Here is a 19,496-nt window from a genome sequence, read left to right as displayed (position 1 = left end):
GATCTCGGGGCAGAGTTTCTTCTGGCTGATAAATCCATATGGCACGCAACCCTACATACTGATTTAATCAGTGACTGTGAAGCCGTTTGGGTAGAAGGGAAATTTCACTACACCAAATATCTACTTGCTTGTTTTTACTGACCACCTCAATCCATCCTCAATTATTCTTAAAATTTTCTCTCTTCTGTAATGAAAGCCATTAATCCGAATCCTGACCGGGCGAGTTGGCTGAACGGTTAGGGGCCTAGCAGCTGTGAGCTAGTGGGTTTGAATCCCACTGTCGGCAGCTCTGAAGATGGCTTTCCGTGGTTCCTCTTTTGCACATCAGGCAAATGCTGGGGCTGTATTTTAATTAAGGCCACGGTCGCTTTCTGCCAATTCCTAGCCCTTTCCTATCACATCATCGCCATAAGACCTATCTGTGTCGGTGCGACATAAAGCAAGTTGTAATCTGAATCCTAATGTAATTATACTGGGTGACTTTAAGCTCTCTATATCTGGAATTGCCGTGTGGAAGGTGTCCCTTCTAATAGCCTTGACAAGTTGTATCTCAATCAGTATATTACGGGCCTAAGCCTCCAACAGTACTTTTTTGAGAACAGCTGTGTGGATAGTCTTCCTGACTACCTGCTATGCTCCATTGAGCTTTCAAGTATTTCTGTGGAACGAAATATTTTTAAATTGAACCACTAGTCTGTAGAGACAATATTCTCTATTGCCCCTGCCTGTGCCCCAAAATGTCATCAGCCCTGTACCAGGAACTGTGTACCCATGTGGCGAAAGGTTGATTGGCAGACTGTCACTCACACCCGCTCTCTTCTACCCTGGCACTTGCTGCAAGTGGATGAAGTCCAAGAAGCAGTGGACCTGTATTATGACTGGCCTTGTGCTGTGATCCATGACATTGTTCCCACTCGTAAAACATCTGCCAGATGCCCTCCATGGAGGAAAAGTGGCACCAAAATTGCAGAAATTAATAAAACGAAATCCTGAAAAGACTGGAAAAAGTCTCCTTCAGAAGCCAGCTATAAAACCTTTTAGGACTTTCGCAAACACCATAAACAGCTTCTAAAATGAGATTACCAGGGCTACATGAAGTCTGCCTGCCTAGAAGTGAGAAGTAATAGAACGATATTCTGGTCTCTGATAAACAACAGGAAAAATACTAAGTATGTGCTAGACACAGTGACTCGGGGTGATAATTTGGCCAGTGGTAGTAACTCTCCTACAGAGCTTCCTCAGTACCAGAACTCAGCATGTGGTTCATGATGGGTTCATTTCGACTCCTGTTATTGTACATTCTGGCGTCCCACAGGGCAGTGTACTTGGTCCCTTTCTTTTTGTCCTATGTATTGATGATCTCATTAATACTATATCCTCCTTTTCTTGTGAAATTCTACTATTTTCAGTTGATTGTAAGATACTCAAACAAATCGATTCTTTATCAGACTTATACTCTTACAGAATGGGCGTAACTCTCTCTCTGAATGGTGCTCTATGTGGCACCTTAATCTTAATCCTGCCAAGTGATCCTCTATTTCAATCATGCTTCATAAATCTCCTATTCTTACCAAGTACTTACTCCTCGGTAACCCGTTCCCAACTCTAACAGAACAAAATGACTTATGAGTGTTGTTTGACAGTAAATTATTTGTCCCCCTTATACAAAAGATAACCTCACAAGCAATGTCACTTCTCAGTTTGTTGTATACATTTTCTGACATCACAGATATCCACACTCTCAGAGCCTACTATGTTTCTTGCATCCTACTGTTTATTTAATTTGCGTCTCCCATTTGGCCTACCTCTTCACCCTCTAATCTGAATCGCATTAACCGCGTGCACTCATTCTTCTGTGCCATTGTTAGAGCCATAGTACCTTATTCTCGAAACTTGAGCAGCATTCGGATACTGGTTAAGTTAAACCTTTGCCCGTTATCTACTCTCAGGAAAGTAGCTGACCTTAGATTTCTGTATAACACTATTAACGGTTTATTTTGTTCTCCTGAACCTGCATCCTTCTTTTCCCTACATGTCTCAAGTTGCAAAACCAGGATAAATCCACCCCTTCATATTCCATATTCCCGCCTCTCTCTTGTTCAAAGAACTTCGTTTATCCGCATTCCAACCCCCCTTAACTCTTTATCTTCCGACAGGAACTTGGACGTTTTTTCTCTGTATGCCTCCTTTAATCGATTATTCATTAACTTTGCTTTTTCCTTCATATTCCTTTTTCTCTTCTTATTGCTGTCCCCTCTATTGTACATAATATATTATTCATTTTTTACTGTACTATAGTGTAGAAGAAGAAGAAGAAGCAATCCAGATAGGAGTGAGGCAAGGCTGCAGTTTGTCCCCCCTCCTTTTCAGTGTTTACATAGAACAGGCTGTAAAGGAAATCAAAGAGGCATTTGGAAAGGGAATCACAATCCAAGGAGAGGAAATCAAAACCTTGAGATTTGCCGATGATATTGTTATTTTATCTGAGACTGCAGAAGATCTCGAGAAGCTGCTGAATGGTATAGGTGACGTCTTGGGTAAGGAGTACATGATGAAAATAAATAAGTCCAAAACAAAAGTAATGGAGTGCAGTCGAACGAAGGCAGGTGATGCAGGAAATATTAAATGAGGAAATGAAGTCTTAAAGGAAGTAGATGAATATTGTTACTTGGGTAGTAAAATAACTAACAATGGCAGAAGTAAGGAGGACATAAAATGCAGACTAGCACAAGCAAGGAAGAGCTTTTTTAAGAAAAGAAATTTGCTCACTTCAAACATTGATATAGGAATTAGAAAGATGTTTTTGAAGACTTTCGTGTGGAGCGTGGCATTGTATGGAAGTGAAACATGGACGATAACTAGCTCAGAAAGAAAGAGAATAGAAGCTTTTGAAATGTGGTGTTACAGAAGAATGCTGAAGCTGAGATGGATAGATAGAATCACAAATGAAGAGATACTGAATCGAATTGGCGAGAGGAGATAGATTTGGCTAAATTTGACGAGAAGAAGAGAGAGAATGATAGGACACATCTTAAGACACCTAGGACTTGTTCAGTTAGTTTTTGAAGGAAGTGTAGGTCGTAAGAACGGTAGGGGTAGACCAAGGTATGAATATGACCAGCAGATTAGAGCAGATGTAGGATGCAGTAGTTACGTAGAAATGAAAAGGTTAGCACAGGATAGGGTGGCATAGAGGGCTGCATCAAACCAGTCTACGGACTGATGACTCAAACAACAACAACAACAACACAGTGTTACTTATGTCATATCTGCATTTATCTGACTGTTCCTAGCTATAAAGTTCTTCTCTTAGTTTTACTTTCAATCTTTAATTTTCCTCCATCTTTTCTTTTGCCTTTGTGATTTATTGTTAATTGTTGTGTATATAATTATTTTGTTAGTTTTTTAATTTTCTTCCGGTGCTTTTATCATTAGATGATTTTTCCTCATTGTTCTTTCGCTTATTATAATATTTTTTTTGCAATGTGCTACTCCATTGTAAATATATTCTTCATTGCGGAATTCTGTAATTCGGCTTCTTGCTGTTTTGGTTTCCCAAATAAATTAAATAACATGGGGATCAATAAAAGGATTCACCATGGGAATACATTCTACCAGCATGTGAGAAATCTGATTTGGAGGAAGGAAGTACCAATGAAGTGTAAAGAGGTATTGCACAGCATGTACTACTGCTCAGTACTGACATATGCAGTGGAGACCTGGACACTGACAGAAGACAGGAGAATAAAATACAGGCCAGTGAAATGAACTTTTCACGATGATAGGAGTGATAAGATAGGACAGAGTAAGAATTGAGGATATTCAGAAGGAAATCAGAGTGGAAAAGCTTTATGGTAGAATGGGGGAGTGATAAATTGAGATGGTTTGGACATGTTAAGAGGATGGTAGAGCGAAAGATGCTGAAGCAGATGATGGAGACCCAAGACAGAAGGCAAGAGGGAGATCCAGACTAAGGTGATTGAAAATTATCAAGAATAGCATAATTAGAAGAAACCTGGATTGAAACACAGTTAACATGTACAGGCACACGCTGCTACATTCTTTCCTATGGACTGAGCAACTGAAGCACACCTAGCACAAGAAGTAGGATCAAGCATAAATACTTGTAACTTTTAAATTACTTGAGATAAATTATTGAAACTTGGTGAGAGCTGTTACCAATGATTCTAGTCCTTCCTTTTTGTGTGGTATAGAGTGCAGCAGCTGTCCTCTCATTTGTGTGCAGCGCATAATCTGCAGGGTTTCTGAGGGTACTTTTTCGTTCCAGGTCCAACGATTGTTTCAATTTTATGAAGCTTCAGATCTCCAGACATTCTTCCAGCAGGATCCCTTCTTGGAGTATGTGGAGATAGTCTCAATACTTCAATCAAATCCTGTTCTTCTGCTTCTCTTTCTTCTCCTTGTTCTCGTACTCAGTCATCTGCAACCTTCTCCAGGAATTTATTTTATTTCATGTTAGATCCTAGATTCTGCAATTGATATAGCCTGAAGGCATTGAAAGTGCACAAATTTTCAGCCAAAGGAAGACATTTTTTGCTCCATTCAAGAGTTCTCCTGATAAATGTATAGTAGGCCAAGTATTCATCAGCCCTGTCGATCCTCTTCGTGACTTCATTATTTTCAATCACGGATTTTGGCTTTTCTACTTTCTTTCAAAATCTGTTTCCAACATCCTCTATAGTACCATTATGTGTTGTACTTATCATGCGAACTTCCCTCTTGTCCTTCCAAAACATGGAGATGAACTTAATGTTGCAGACTGAACATATTTGCACCTCTCTAATATTTTCGATGAAGCTTTCAGTACTTCTGGAATTCCTCTGTACACCCAAATAGTTCCCCCCCCCACGCGCGCGCGCACACACACACACACACACACTAATATTCCTTTGGAGAAGGTTTTCTGCTATTTCTATACTATTGTAATGACCTCTTTAAACGACGAGCATCATCATCATCATCATCATCTATACTATTGTTATCCTGTTATACATGATGATGCCATATGTCAAGGTAAGGTTCCAAAACTGAAAATACAGTTTCCTCTAATCACTTACCTTCTTCAGTATACATTTCCATGTTGCAAATATATCCCTTAGTGTCCTTGCATCCCATCTGCACCAATATACCATATCTCGTAAGTTTTCCAGGATTGTAGGTCCTAAATCTAAGCCTGCCATGCCACGGTATCTTTATAGAGAGATGGAAATTTGGTCAGTAAATAATCCAAAATAGGCATTATTTTATAGGGTCTGTCCGAATCGTGATCACCAGTCAAATTATCATTGAAATGCAAAAAATTTCAGGTCTGTTCAGAACTATTTCAGCTCATAACTTCAGCAAAACCAGGCATTCACATCAATTTGTTCTCTGATAATCCCTTGTAGTATCCTTCCTAAGTTGGCCCATTGAAATTATTAGAGCCAAGAACTCTCCACTTCCACCACCTTTATATTTTTCCATTTCAGGGATTTGGGGGAGGTTTTATACCTCCCAGAATTTTGTTCATAATAGAGATTTGATTGTTCCACAAGAAGATGAAACAAGTCATTGCCAAGGAAACACTGGAATACCTCCAGGATATTTGTGGGATTACTGGCTGTATAAGTGAGACCCGTAAAGTGGTTCTAGGTTTCTGTTTTCATCCTTACTTGTCCAACCATTAACCTCATTGTCACTACTATAATTGTCAGCTTCACTTGTATTAATGTCAACAGACACTCTGAACTGAATATCGCACTTTTCAGTTCCGCGCTAATAATTTGATGTTGACAATACTCCATCTTCACAGTCACTAATACTTACACTCTCGCAATTACTGGGGACATCGGATAAACTATCATCATTCAATTCTCCTAATATTTCATTATTGTTCAAGCTGTCTTTGCTAGTAATGCGGTCATGTGGTACCGAGTGGTTTGAAACCTCGCTTCCTATACCGAAAGCATTGTATATCAACAGAGACTCTAGTTCGTAAACAACACTTAGTAGTTCGACCAATGAACGACGGAGAGCAAAAAATTACACAAGAATGAAGCACTGTGAGGAAACGTTAATTTACTGTACATACCTGGTTGTCTTTACTCCATTACAAAACTACGTTAATTAGCGTAGCTTGTCATCATTGTGTTAAGGAGGAACAATGATGGTTAGGTAGAGGGAGATGGAAAGGTGCCATAAACATTACAACCCAGCGGGAACGGGACATGGGAAATGAATGGTGGTGGTGATATATCAAACATAATGTATTACATTGTAAATAGGAAAAGGCAAAGTACTTTGAGATTTAAAAATAAATTCGTGGCATATTTTAGCTCCCTTTAAGAACTATTGCTTTCGTATTTCATGAGTATAAAATCTGAATATGTAATATATTGTAAATAGAAAAGTCTGGGCCTCTGGTTCTAAAAATGTGTGTTATTTATAGCTAGGTTTCATTTATGATTGATAAAATAATAGCTTTGGCGTGACCTTTATAATTATTAAGTGTATTCCTTAATAGACTTCTTAAGATTTTCTGTAAACTTCTTCAAAAATTTTGATTTTTTTAAAATAGCAATTGTTGAATGTATATCCAATTCACTAACAATCTCCTTCATTTTGTACAGCAAGAACTGAAAGAGGTGGAAGAGAAGTTCCGTAAGGCGATGGTCCAGAATGCTCAGTTGGATAATGAAAAATCGTCACTCACATACCAAGTAGAGTTGCTAAAAGATAGGCTCGAGGATCTTGAAGAGCAACAAGCACAACTCCAAGTAAGCATTGCTTTTTGTGTAATATATTATTTACAAAACTGGAAAGTTCTTTTATATCTTTCATAAACTGTGAAATGAACTCTAAATAACATTTAGTATTATTAGTCATTTTAGAAATATACTGCATTTGTTTGAAACCCCTTTAGTAGTTGTTTCCTTTTATTACTTTAAATATATATATAGATGTAGAGAGTCTATGTTGTTTATGAAGCTCTTCAAATAATTGAAGGATTGAGAACTCAGTACGTGTCCGACTAATTGGCTGAATGTTCAGTGTTGAGGCCTTCAGTTCAGAGGGTCCCGGGTTCGATTCTTCTGGCTTGGGGACTGGGTGTTTGTGTTTGTTCCAACACGTTCATCTTCATATTCAGACAACATACTACACTCCTAACCACCACAGATTGGCGTCAGGAAGGCATCCGGCCATAAAACAGGGTCAAATCCATATATGTTACACAGTTCGCGCCCACGACCCCACAACAGAACAGCAGAACAACAACTATATGTGTACATATATTTTCTCAGAAAATTCTAATTTACCAGGACTCTTTCATTTCTGTTGCTACTAATTACCATTCAGCGTTTCTGTAATGAGCATTATAGTAACCAAAATATTCAGTGAAATTAACTGTAACTGTCATTCAGCTTTTTATTAGGTATCTGATGAGTGTTTTTTGGTGGCAGTAAGCAGAACTACTTGCTGTAAAAAAAAATGTTGTAAGTAGTATTATTGTTGTTGTGAATTGCCATCAGAGATCAGTTGTTTAAAAAAATATTACTTCTGTTTTCGTTAACGGATCTATGGCTCTTTGAAACTGGAAATGCCTCCAAGGAAATAGCACAGACTTATCAGTTCTCAGAGTAGAAAGCTTTCTGAAATAATGTAAGGAAGAAAAAAAGGAAAGGTCTCGGCATTCCATTATAGAAAGCTGTGGAAATGACTGCTAAAGCTTACGTAGAAGTGAGAAGACTGTGTAATATTGCTAGGCAGTGTGATAAAGCATATGTGGACGGAAGTCATATCCTAACTCCAGGTAAACACCAGTCACATGCTAAGATGACAGAACTCAACGATTTTGATAGAATTATTGTACACTGAACTTTCTAGGAGTATTATGAGTATGGGAAGAAATTACTTGTTTACACAAACTCCTCAGCACTGTTAAAGAAGGGGTAGTATTATCAGGATAAAGTGATATTTTCGAGACCAACAAAGAAACTAGGCTTTAAATTTAGGAAGTATAAAAATGTTAGGCATGTGTTAATTGAGCGCAGTGATATTGTTGTACGATGTGCTGTATATCTATGTACACTGAGGCAGAGCAGAAATAGGCCAAAGAAACTGTTGCATGCACTAGTGAGGTATTGGTTCATGCCCATTATCCTGTGAAAAAGTGCTGAAAGTATGGGACATGCTGGGAATGAAATGAGATTCATTAAAAGGGCAGAACCCGCACGCGCCTGCCCTCCTCTCTGCCCACACTTCTCTCCCCGCCACCAATCGCACACCATCAGCTATACTACACACACCGCAGCGCGAGGTAAGCGTCCTTTCACTTTATGTTAACCTTTTCCTATCTCCATTTTTTGTTTTTACCGACTTTCTCCATTTAAACAGGTCCAATTTGGTTTTCGCTAAGAACTGAGAATCAATATATCCACGCGCAGTTTCCACCTTCTTCTCAACCAGAAATTCAAAAATAACTTCACGTCCACCAATCAACAACGCAACCGATCAACACAGCTTTAATACACCAAATGCCTAATTTCTCCGCTTAAGTGATCAGTGTCAAGCCGACTCGACATAAAAAGAGTATCACTCTTTACTCTCCAGACTTTGTACATACTTGTATATATGTTTAGATGTGTTATTTTACATTGATTCTTTAGTACGAGGACTACTGACACCCACGAGGTTATATTTTTACAACTCTAGGCACCCCACTTGTACTTTGTTCCAAACTTGTTTGTATATATATTATTATTTACTACTCACCTGTACCATACTAACATTTCTCATCTCATTACCACACTTCACTTTATAAATTATAAATCCATACGATTATTACAGTTAAAAATAACATGGTTTAGGATTCGACAAAAACTTATGTATGCTTTAATATGGCGGATGATGACCCCTAGGTGGGTCGAAACTAGTTCCATGTAATTTATAACATTGTAAATACATATTAGTACTGAATAGGTGGAAACCTTTACTGTGTTACTATTCATATGTCATTCTCAGTTCAGTACGGACCAACAACATGAAATTCATAACCCTTGAAGATTATTATGACGAAGTGAATAGAATGAACTGCAGTGAGCTGTTACAGGAGCAATTATTTCCTATTCTTCTACCTGGTTGCATTGTAGTCCTTGACAATGCATCTTTTCATACCATGCTAGAAAACAGGGCTTTCTAGTCTGTCAAAAACACTAATTATAATGCATATAACACTATAACATATCTGTGAGAAATAAAAAGTAAAAAACTATTATGCGACATTGCAGTATAATGGTATTTTCATCATAACTTAGGCCTTTTTATAGTTAGCTTTACCAAACTTTGTACACACATAAATAAGTGTCAGAGGAATGTTCTCTATAAATATAAAAATATATTATTTCATTTACTTCAAATTATAAAAAGTCAAATTTTTTAGATTCTGTCATGATGTATGGAACATTTACTCAAAATATGCTTTTGCCATCAACTTGAATTTTTGTATATAGATTGTAAGAAAGCAGTTGAAACAATCTGTCAAACAGAATTTGTCTAAATATTTGTGTTTTTAAGAAATTAAATTTTCAATTTCAGAAACTTTTTTGACCTTTTTATAAGTATATATAAATGTATAATTGGTTTCCAAATTTATTTAGGAAAAAACTGTCTGAGGCTATTGTAGACTTAGCTATTCAAAACAACTGTGCCAAATTTTGATAGAATAGCCCTAGTAGTTTAGGAGAAAAGTTCCATTTGTGTTGAAATATGTTGTTTACGGGAAATGATGAAAGAAAATTTGTAATGTGATTTACCAAAAACAAACTACTAATGCTGGCCATAACCATATTCCTCTTCTTCTTTTGGCTCTTCTAAACCTCTCCTTTTCAGCTGTTTCTTTTGCCTGGACACTTTGATCAGCATTTCCCCTGATAGTTCTGAAGCAGCAATGCGTCGGTCGTCTATGTTTCTCAGGACTGTCCGCGTGTAAGCACAAGCATCAAAATCAAGCCTTTCAAGGACATTGATTCTTGTGTTATTTCCATCATTGTACACCAGACATGCATCATATGCAGCCATTTTAACATCAGAAGCAGCAAATGTTTTTGGACAACTTTTCCATATTAATTGGTTGTAACTCTCATTCGCGTTTTGAGTTTTGCCACGAGTAATTTTTTTAACAGTTCGGGGTGTGCTAGAATCTGGAGTGTGGGCTTTTGATAGCATTCATCACAGCTTCACAAAGACACTGTGTATGTTTATATGATCTTCCTTTTGCCTGTGCTTGTTCACATGTACGGCAGTTTATGCTGCAAAGATTATGAATTGCATGTTCATCAGTAGACAGCTTGTGGAAAAATATTGCCTACACTGCTTTTTGCATAGCTTTGACATCTCCAACATTGTCTCTTACGGCCTTGCCATATTAAACCTGCAGACTGGGTATTTCTTTATCTGTGAGCCTGCGTAACCCATCAAATGTTTTACAATCTTAAAGGTTTTTGCCTTTCAGTTCACTCGGTTCACTTCAGAAATGTGTTTATAATAACCCAGCAATGACAACAATTTGCACCTTTGTTTACTGCGGAAGTGGTCTGTGGGCACGCGGTCATACAGCAGAAGTTGTCACAGCCTTCTTGATCGTGCAGCAAGACTTGTCTCAACTTTCGCCCGTCCAAATGGACAAAATAGTTCAGTTTATGTCAGGACTTGTAGACTGAGTACCATCACGAAACTTTGGGAATATATTGTCAATGTATCTAACTAAATAATACTGTTTTCAAAAAATCGCATTTTCGACCCCCTTAAACAAAGAATGATATTTTTTGTTCTGCAAGAACATTCTCAGATTCTATCAAATCACTTTAAATCATGTACACCGGGTGAGTTGGCCGTGCAGTTAGGAGCGCACACCTGTGAGCTTGCATCCGGGAGATAGTGGGTTCGAGCTCCACTGTCGACAGCCCTGAAGATTTTTTCCGTGGTTTCCCATTTTCACACCAGGCGAATGCTGGGGCTGTTCCTTAATTAAGGCCACAACCGATTCCTTCCCACTCCTAGGCCTTTCCTATCCTATCGTCGCCATAAGACCAATCTGTGTTGGTGCGACGTAAAGCAAGTTGCAAAGAAATATATATATATCATGTACAGTATTGTTTGTTATATAAACTTGTCAGTGATTGAGGGTTGGTGATATGAACAAGTAATAACAATGAATTATAGTAGTCTTCAGCTCTCACCTTATTAACTTACAGAAATGTATCTGTACTTACCTAAAATGCTAATCAATCATCCAACACGGTTACTGAAGGTGATGTTACATCGACCAACTAAGCGGAGGCTGAAATCACAAGAGGAAAGGATAAGGCCTGAAGATCCATCTAATACATATGGGGAAACAAATTCCTTTAATTCAGAAAAATGAATTATTTTGACATCAAATGGATCAGAAACAGATTGCAATAGTGCATTAACTGGAGTTGGAATCACAATAATCCTAAACAGGCTTACCCACCGAGAACGAAGTTTATCTGAAAGCTGGTTTTCAGCTGATCTTTGTGGATGGTGATGCAGAAGAACCAAGTCAGCAGTTTTAAATTTAAAGTGCTGACGTTAGTGATTATATGTTTTACAGTGAGTGTCCATGGCCAATTCAATAACATTAGTCCTTTCTTGATCCCAAGCACCCTTCACTATCGGACCAGTTACTCTATGAATAATTCTATCATATACAGTTCCTGACATCATATGTAAGTTAATGGACTAGCAGAATGACCGAAAATGACAACAATAATGCTGATGATATTAGGACATTTGCTTCCGGTTTCTTTCCTTCCATAGGTTGAGAATACCAACGGACTTTATTACCACGATCGCAAAGTGATTTTACGCACAACATAGTCCCTTTAATGTAATGTGAAATGTTTTTCACTTTACTTTTACAAATATAACAAATTTCAAAGAGTGTGAGCAAACTTGTCCCCGCTACAAAGAGATATGAACCTGTAATATGTACATCGTCCTGAGTGTGTTCGTTATCAGTATCACTAATATAACTTTCAGTCTCTCTTTCATCTGGTTCATAGAAACTGTCATTCAACTGTTCTCCCAGTACGTTACTGTTGAAGGCTGTGCCGGAAGTTGCAACGTTGAAGTATTTTCTAGTTTTTTCACTTCCTAACTCGCACTGTATTTCTACACTACATTCGTGTCTGTCTGGTGAAATATTTTCACTCATATCATTCTGAACGTCGTGTACATCATTATCGTTATCACTTTCGTTTAATACTGTGTCAACAAACTCCCTCATACCTTTCCGTCCTGCTCTTTTTAGTTTCTGACGAGTACTCCCACAGTGTATTTTGTGAAGTGGCTTCCGTATGAATTAGCATTCCTGCCTGAGAAGTATCACCATCTGTCGACGCCAGACATCTTGTTGAAGGAACAGACCCTGGCTTCAATTTAGGACCTTGCAGCTTTTCCGTAGCCATCACCTTCATTTTCAAAAGTTGCGTTTCATCATAGTCTGTATTTTTAAAATGCACTGAGCACACAGTAGCTCCTTTACCGGAAGAAAAGTGTTTCCTCTTGCAAAATTGTACCGAACTGCTAAACCTTCGAGGCGACTTACTTCGATTTGGAAACGTATGGAAATGTATTTCTTTCTCTATACACTTTCAGTTTCTACTCGTTGTTGTTACAACCGTACACACTACAGGAAGGCATTTCGACAAACAGTCACCGCACTATAATAATAAACAACACTTCAGGTAAACGGAAGAGCGGCTGAGCGCGTACTGCAATAATCAACTGGATGGCTTGCTCAGCGCTTACAGCGCACTGACGTCACAGCTACTCGTGTTTCCTTAGTTCACCGGCCTGCAGAGTGGCGCACAGCAAAAGCAAATATATAGTTGAACACTGTCCGATACACTCTTTGATTCTGAGGCAACTTGATTTTTATGTTGTGTTCTCCTTTGAAGTGTTTTGTTTTTATTCACGTAAAATGTGTATTTCTAACTTCAGTGAATGCATTTACTGATGTGTGTGTTTCTTAGTACCATTTTACAAAGAGTGTGCATTTATCATAATCATCGTGTTGGTCTAAATGTAGTGAATATGGGTGAAGTCATTCAAAATCGGACACGCCCCCTGTTTTCTCGGCCTCTGCTTGACAGATAGATACAACGTTGCCAAGCGTATCTTCCGGCTTTAACTGTAGATGGCTCTGGTTTATACGGAATCAGAGGTAAGGTACGGCACATTATAAACCTCAGCATTGGCGTGTATGGCTAATTTTGGGGAAAAAATAGAAAAATAATATTTTTATTGGCTTGAGGGGTGAGGGATGCATTTAATTGCATTTAATAAATTTCCTCAGGCAACACGAGGTACTACTGTGCTGTTGTATCGCTCAAAAAAAAAAATAGTAAAAATTAAATGTGGTTGGAAGAAAGTGGTAAAATTAAAATGTGTTTAAGAAAGAACAGCTAAATAACAAAACCAAGCACAAATAAAACACACGGCAATGTTTTTATTAGTACAAGTTATGCCATGATGTATCGCTGCACACCACAACGCCAAAATCTTCAGTAACAACTTCTGTAGAGTACGAAAATAATAGAACACACACAAATACTGTGCAAGATACAACCAAATGTCACTCAACACAAGACAAGTATGCACTGATTTAAAGCCTAAAAACACGCACCGTAGGTGACTTCACTACAGAAGTGAGCTGCCGGCAGTTCACAGAGTGAGGGACTACACGATGCTGGTACCAAAGCAACACAGAAGAAGGAAAATGAAGGAAGGCAACGAAGCGATGGCTGTTCCTGCCGTTGTTTCTCCTCGCTACAAATATATTTATGAACAAGAAAATGTTATGTAGTTACTTTAATAACTTGCAGGCAAAAATGCTTCATCCTGTTTTCTTAACGTGGAATGAACTATAGGAACATGACTTACCTAAGCATTGTTATTGGATTTGCAATGTACAGGCAAGGTATGCAGTTTACAATATTCTTGATCATCTTACTTTGCACTCTTTCTTTCACAAAAGGTCTTCGTTGTCAGATCTGAACAAGTTCATGCTGCGTATTACATGTGTACAATCCATAGCTTTCTTTGAACCTATGTGATGTGTTAGCCATACGCTAAATAAATAAAATTTGAACCTTTCAATTTTTCTTAGCTGTACACTATAAAACATCTGGTGTCATATCATAAAACAAACCTGTTTCGTCAACATTGCCAGTACTGTCAACTGAGGATTCTGTGAAATTGTTTGATAACTGCTCGAACCTCCAGTTCTCATTGCTTCCAGCCTTTGCACTACCCTTCTATCTATGTGCTCTTTCAAACTTAATCATAGTGTCCACATTCGGGAAAGTCAGAAGGGAAAATTTTGGTCAGGGAAATGGACAAAAAATCTGAAGTCAGAGAAATCTTTCCCAATGATATATTTGAGGGGATATTCTTAGGCTCTAGTCTGCTGTAACACAGGCTGTTGTAGCATTTTATTTTTTAAAATTTTTTTTCAGGTATTTTTTCACAAGATTACACACAATTCTACAATTTTTTTTGTGCCCTTGTGTCATTTCTTTCTACCATTTTTATGTTATTATCTTTTATTTCAGTTCTTGAAACTTGTGACAATGGCTAACAAGCAGTGTACATTTAATAAACTTTGGCTAGACAGTAAAGTGTTTCCTGAACTGAGTGGTTGGTTGGACATATTGGTAAATTATGTGACTTCAACATATTGTAAAGTGTGTTCTACATCATTCAAACTTAGTAATATGGGTAAACAAGCAGTCACTTCTCATGCTAAAGGACCTACTCCTCTAAAATCCAGTACATGAAAGCTAAGTCTTCCCACCCAACAATTTCTTTCTTAGCAAAGAATACCTCTACTTCATCTCAACTTGAAGATACACATCCAAGAGTTAGCACTACATCCACAACTACAAAGGAATTAGCAGTGTCAGGAACAAGTCAAATGAGTTTAAAGACTTTCAGTGTGAATATTACATTGGCTGAAATCACATGGGCTCTTCAGGTTGTCAGTGGAAAGATGTATCTCAACTCTTGTGATGAAAAAAATGAAATGTCGTATGGCTTTTAGTGCCGGGATATCCCAGGACGGGTTCGGCTCGCCAGATGCAGATCTTTCTATTTGACCCCCGTAGGCGACCTGCGCGTCGTGATGAGGATGAAATGATGATGAAGACAACACATACACCCAGCCCCCGTGCCGTAGAAATTAACCAATTAAGGTTAAAATCCCCGACCCGGCCGGGAATCGAACCCGGGACCCTCTGAACCGCAGGCCAGTACGCTGACCGTTCAGCCAACGAGTCGGACAACTCTTGTGATGAAACCTCCGCAGCATTCAAAACGAAGTTCCCAGACAGTAAAATAGCTCAAAACTTTACTGTGAGCAAGGTTAAGACTTTCTGTGTTATAAATAATGGATTAGCCCCATATTTTAAAGAAAGTTTGCAAAGTGATTTAAGACAGTGTTCTGACTATGTTGTTTGTTTTGATGAATTGTTAACAAATTTATCCAAAGAGGAAAAATGGACATGTGTATGTAGGTTATGGGATGTAAATCTTCAAAAAGTTGCAACAAGGTGGTGGTGGTGGTTATTGTTTTAAGAGGAAGTACAACTAGGCAACCATCCTCTATAGACACTCATCAGAGAGGAAAGATGGAAGGGACCCAACACTTCGAGAAATGAAGATATCGGCCAAAGAAAGACAAGGGCCACAAAGGGCATGAAAATTTAAAAAAGACTCCCTAGGCCCCAATACCTAATACTGTCAGGGTCAGAAAAGAACGAGAGTTGACCAAGGAAGGTCAAATAGGATAGATGAAAGTAAGGAGCCCAACACAAGTAAGTGGAAGCAGTGCCAGGATTCAGCTACAGGCCCCATGGTCGCCAACCCATGCTCCAAAGTTCAGAGCTCCTGGAGCCCCTTTTAGTTGCCTCTTACAAATGGCAGAAGATACCGTGGGTGTTGTTCTACCACCCCACCCACAGGGGGTTTGCAACAAGGTATTGGAATAGTGTATTTTTAGGCAGGGCAACTGCGGATCACTTATTAGGTGGGTTGAAAATGAAATGGTGTATGACTTTTAGTGCCAGGAGGTGTCAGAGGACTTCGGCTTGCCGGGTGCAGGTCTTTTTGATTTGACACCCGCAGGCGACCTGCTCTTCGTGATGGGGATGAAATAATGATGACGACACATACTCCCAGCCCCCGTGCCAGTGGAATTAACCAATGATGGTTAAAATTCCTGACCCTGCCGGGAATCAAACCCGGGACCCTTGTGACCAAAGGCCAGCACGCTAACCATTTAGCCATGGAGCCGGACATTCAGGTGTCTGTACAATCTTTTTAAAGATAGCTTTGCTCAACGTGCTAAGTATACAGTCATAACAAGAAGCACCTCATTTCCTTACAAGTTCATTGTAATAAGGTGGTTGAAAATGGATGCTGTGTTGATCAAGCTCTAAAAATATATGATCACACTGAGAAATTTGTGAAAACATACACTGAAATAAACAACAGAAACCCAATACCTTACGAGAAGCTGTGAAGAATCCACTACTTAAGCAAAATGAAGTGCTTTTAGAAGTATTTTGTCAGATGTTGAACCTTTCCTCAGAAGATTTCAAAGTGGGAAACCTATGGTGCCTTACCTTTTTATGTTGCTTGAACTCATAAAAAAACATGATGAGATTTAAGTCTGAAGAGATAGCTGAAGCAAATACTTTTAAAAGTTAAAATATTTTAGACTTACAAGATAGTGCCAATTTGCTTTCATTAGAAAAGGTGGATATTGGTTATGCTGCCAAGAGCTTACTCAAACAAGTTAAATGTTCTGAAAAGGAAAAAGTTACTTGTAAGAATGAGTTCAAAAATCACTTTGTTAGAAAAACTCAAGAGAGAAAAGTCCTCTAAAATCACATTTAGCAGGGGGGTCTTACTGCCCTAGACCCTAAAATAATATTTTTCAAATCCAGTTTACCAATGAAAAGGATTGATGTTCTTGAAAACTTGTACAGCCATACAAGAATATGTGATAAAAGTGCTGCAAGAGCCTAATGACAGTTCTGTCTGCTAACCGAGGAAGCTTAGAACAATGCAAGAATCAACAAACAAATTAATGACTTCATTTCTAAAAGAATGGATGACTTGCGTTTGGATGAATTTTAGTACAATCTTTTAGGGGAAGATCAGAAATATGAAGATTTCTGGTCTGTAATGAAACTATTTCATTTCATCCCATGGTAGTGCATTTGTTGAGACAGGCTCTTCTGTCAATAAACATTTACGAGTCTAAAATCTTTTAGAAGAACCATTTGTGTCCCAGAGAATAATTTATGATAGTTTGAAACACGTTGGTGGTTCGAGGAATGTTACCATCAATAGAATTATGCTGACCTTGATCCAAGCCTCAAGGAGTAGTTAGCAGTCATATCTGGAAAATAAAAAAATAAAAGCAATCAGAAGAGGGAAAGAAAAAATGGGAAAAAGGAAAATTGAATTACAATTGAAAGATTTGGAGGAAGAACAGGAAAATTGAAAGAGAAAAGCAGGGTGCTGAAAGTGAAGGGAAGAAAGTAGTTCTAGAAAACATAAAATGAAAACGGTAACGTTTTCGATGAGTGCAAATTTTTCTTTTTCATTCCTATCTTTCCTGACTGATTTGTTATCAAATTTGAAAACTGTTTTGAATATAGGCCTAGACTAATTGGAATTCATTATCTTCACCTATATTAGAAACACAAGTTAATTGCTTTTGATCTCAAGAGTGCTTTAAATCCACATGAAATAGTATTAGATTGCTGTGGTAAAATAATTTTAATTTTGTGTTTGAATTACTCTATTAATAAGTTAGTTGTACTTCGTTCCTTGGAAATAAGGTAAATGCCTACATGTTACCTTGAAACATTTTGTTTATATATAAAGTACCGTAAGTGTAATTGTTGTTCCATAAATAATTTAAAAAAAGGAAGTGAAGAGAGAATTAAGCCAGCTGTGGGAATGGTGAAGGCTGGAATTTCCTTTTGTTCATTAAACATGCTGTTCAGCAAATTAACTTGTCACTCAGTTTTAGTGAATCAGGAAAATTTTTCTTAGTAGGTCAGGAAAAGTCGGGGAAACTTGAGAGAACATTTCTGTGGACACTATGTTAATTTGATTTTGTACTTTTCATAGTGACCATCATTCATATGTAACTTTGAATCCAAGGTGAGCTAACTTCTTAAGAAAGGATTCTGCGTAGCCTTTCAACTGCAGCCCACTGATGCACACCTTGACTGAAGTGTAATGGCAAAAGCATTTCATTTTAGCACCTCTGGATTTGCATATGACTAACGTGGTTACCATTTAATCTTATCCAGTAATGTAATTTTCTCGACCAGACTCAAAATCTTTTCTTTTTAGTTTCAACATAAAATAACACAGCGTTATTTGAGTAATTGTCAGAGTGTTTTGTAGGTCAGTCCGCCATTTGTGCATTTTCCACTGATGCACCTAATTCAAAACCATCATGTGTTCCCTTTAGATATCTCTGCATAAATGGATCACTGTTTTCACTGCTACCTTGAAGCTTGGCCATCGAAGTGCTGCCGTTCTAAATTGTTCTTTTGGCTTTTACACTCATACATGTACTACTTGTTCCCTTTCTTTACTCTATTATGTTTTCACATCCCGAGATTAATCTGTTGTAACTCGCTGAACTCTTGCATTGTGTTTTACTCGCAAGGAAACCCTTCCATCTGTAAGTCTCTGATCTGATTGAGATTTGGTACAACGACTTTAGTAGGAATGCTTTATTCAGCCATATCAAAATTATATGCCCAGTCATATATTTAGCAATTGTTTTGGAGTGTGAAAGTTTGCTCATTTAAGTACCGCATAGATAGGAGTAAGCAGCGGGAAGTCGGTAAAGGTGGGACTGCTGGCCACTTCATGTGTCACACTCATTTTTCTCTCTCCACCCACAGTTGGGTTGGTTTCCTTTTCAGTGACACTGAAGAACTCTTCACTTGATGTTGATCAGTTAGTCTGTATTCTCCCTTTCATACTCTGTAGAATTCTACCAGAATTCCTATCTTCAAGCTTATAACTAGAGACTGAAAATTCAGGCATTTATTTTAAATGAAATAGGCAGGTAAATATGTATCTAGAAATGTAGGCATTTAAAAATGACTACAATTGGTACTACAATAATAAAAATTGTTCAATGTAAGCTACTTAATACACGCTTCCATCATTTTTTAATACTTAATCTAACATAGCAGGACTGAGCAAGTGGCCACACTGTTTGGATCACGTAGCTATCCGCTTGCATTCGGGAGATAGTAGGTTCAAACTCTGTCGGCAGTCCTGGGGATGGTTTTATGTGGTTTCCCATTTTCACACCAGGCAAAATAAATTAAGGTAACGGTCGCTTCCTTCCCACTCCTAGCCTTTTCCTATCC

General features: G+C 38.1%; 1 protein-coding gene across 3 annotated transcripts in view; it reads left to right on the top strand.

Annotated features, from left to right (window-relative positions):
- Positions 1–19,496, top strand: part of LOC136864685 (leucine-rich repeat flightless-interacting protein 2) — a 337,500-nt gene that overhangs the window by 205,008 nt on the left and 112,996 nt on the right. For all 3 annotated transcript variants that reach the window (XM_067142000.2, XM_067141997.2, XM_067141999.2), the window contains one exon: positions 6,630–6,776. In XM_067142000.2, the coding sequence (XP_066998101.1) occupies positions 6,630–6,776 (147 nt within the window). The remainder of the gene's footprint in view (positions 1–6,629; positions 6,777–19,496) is intronic.

The sequence above is a fragment of the Anabrus simplex genome, chromosome 2 (assembly GCF_040414725.1).
Source record: "Anabrus simplex isolate iqAnaSimp1 chromosome 2, ASM4041472v1, whole genome shotgun sequence".
Taxonomy (NCBI): Eukaryota; Metazoa; Arthropoda; class Insecta; order Orthoptera; family Tettigoniidae; genus Anabrus; species Anabrus simplex.
The sequence above is the reverse complement of the archived record's forward strand: the minus strand, read 5'-3'. Positions and strand labels throughout refer to the sequence as shown.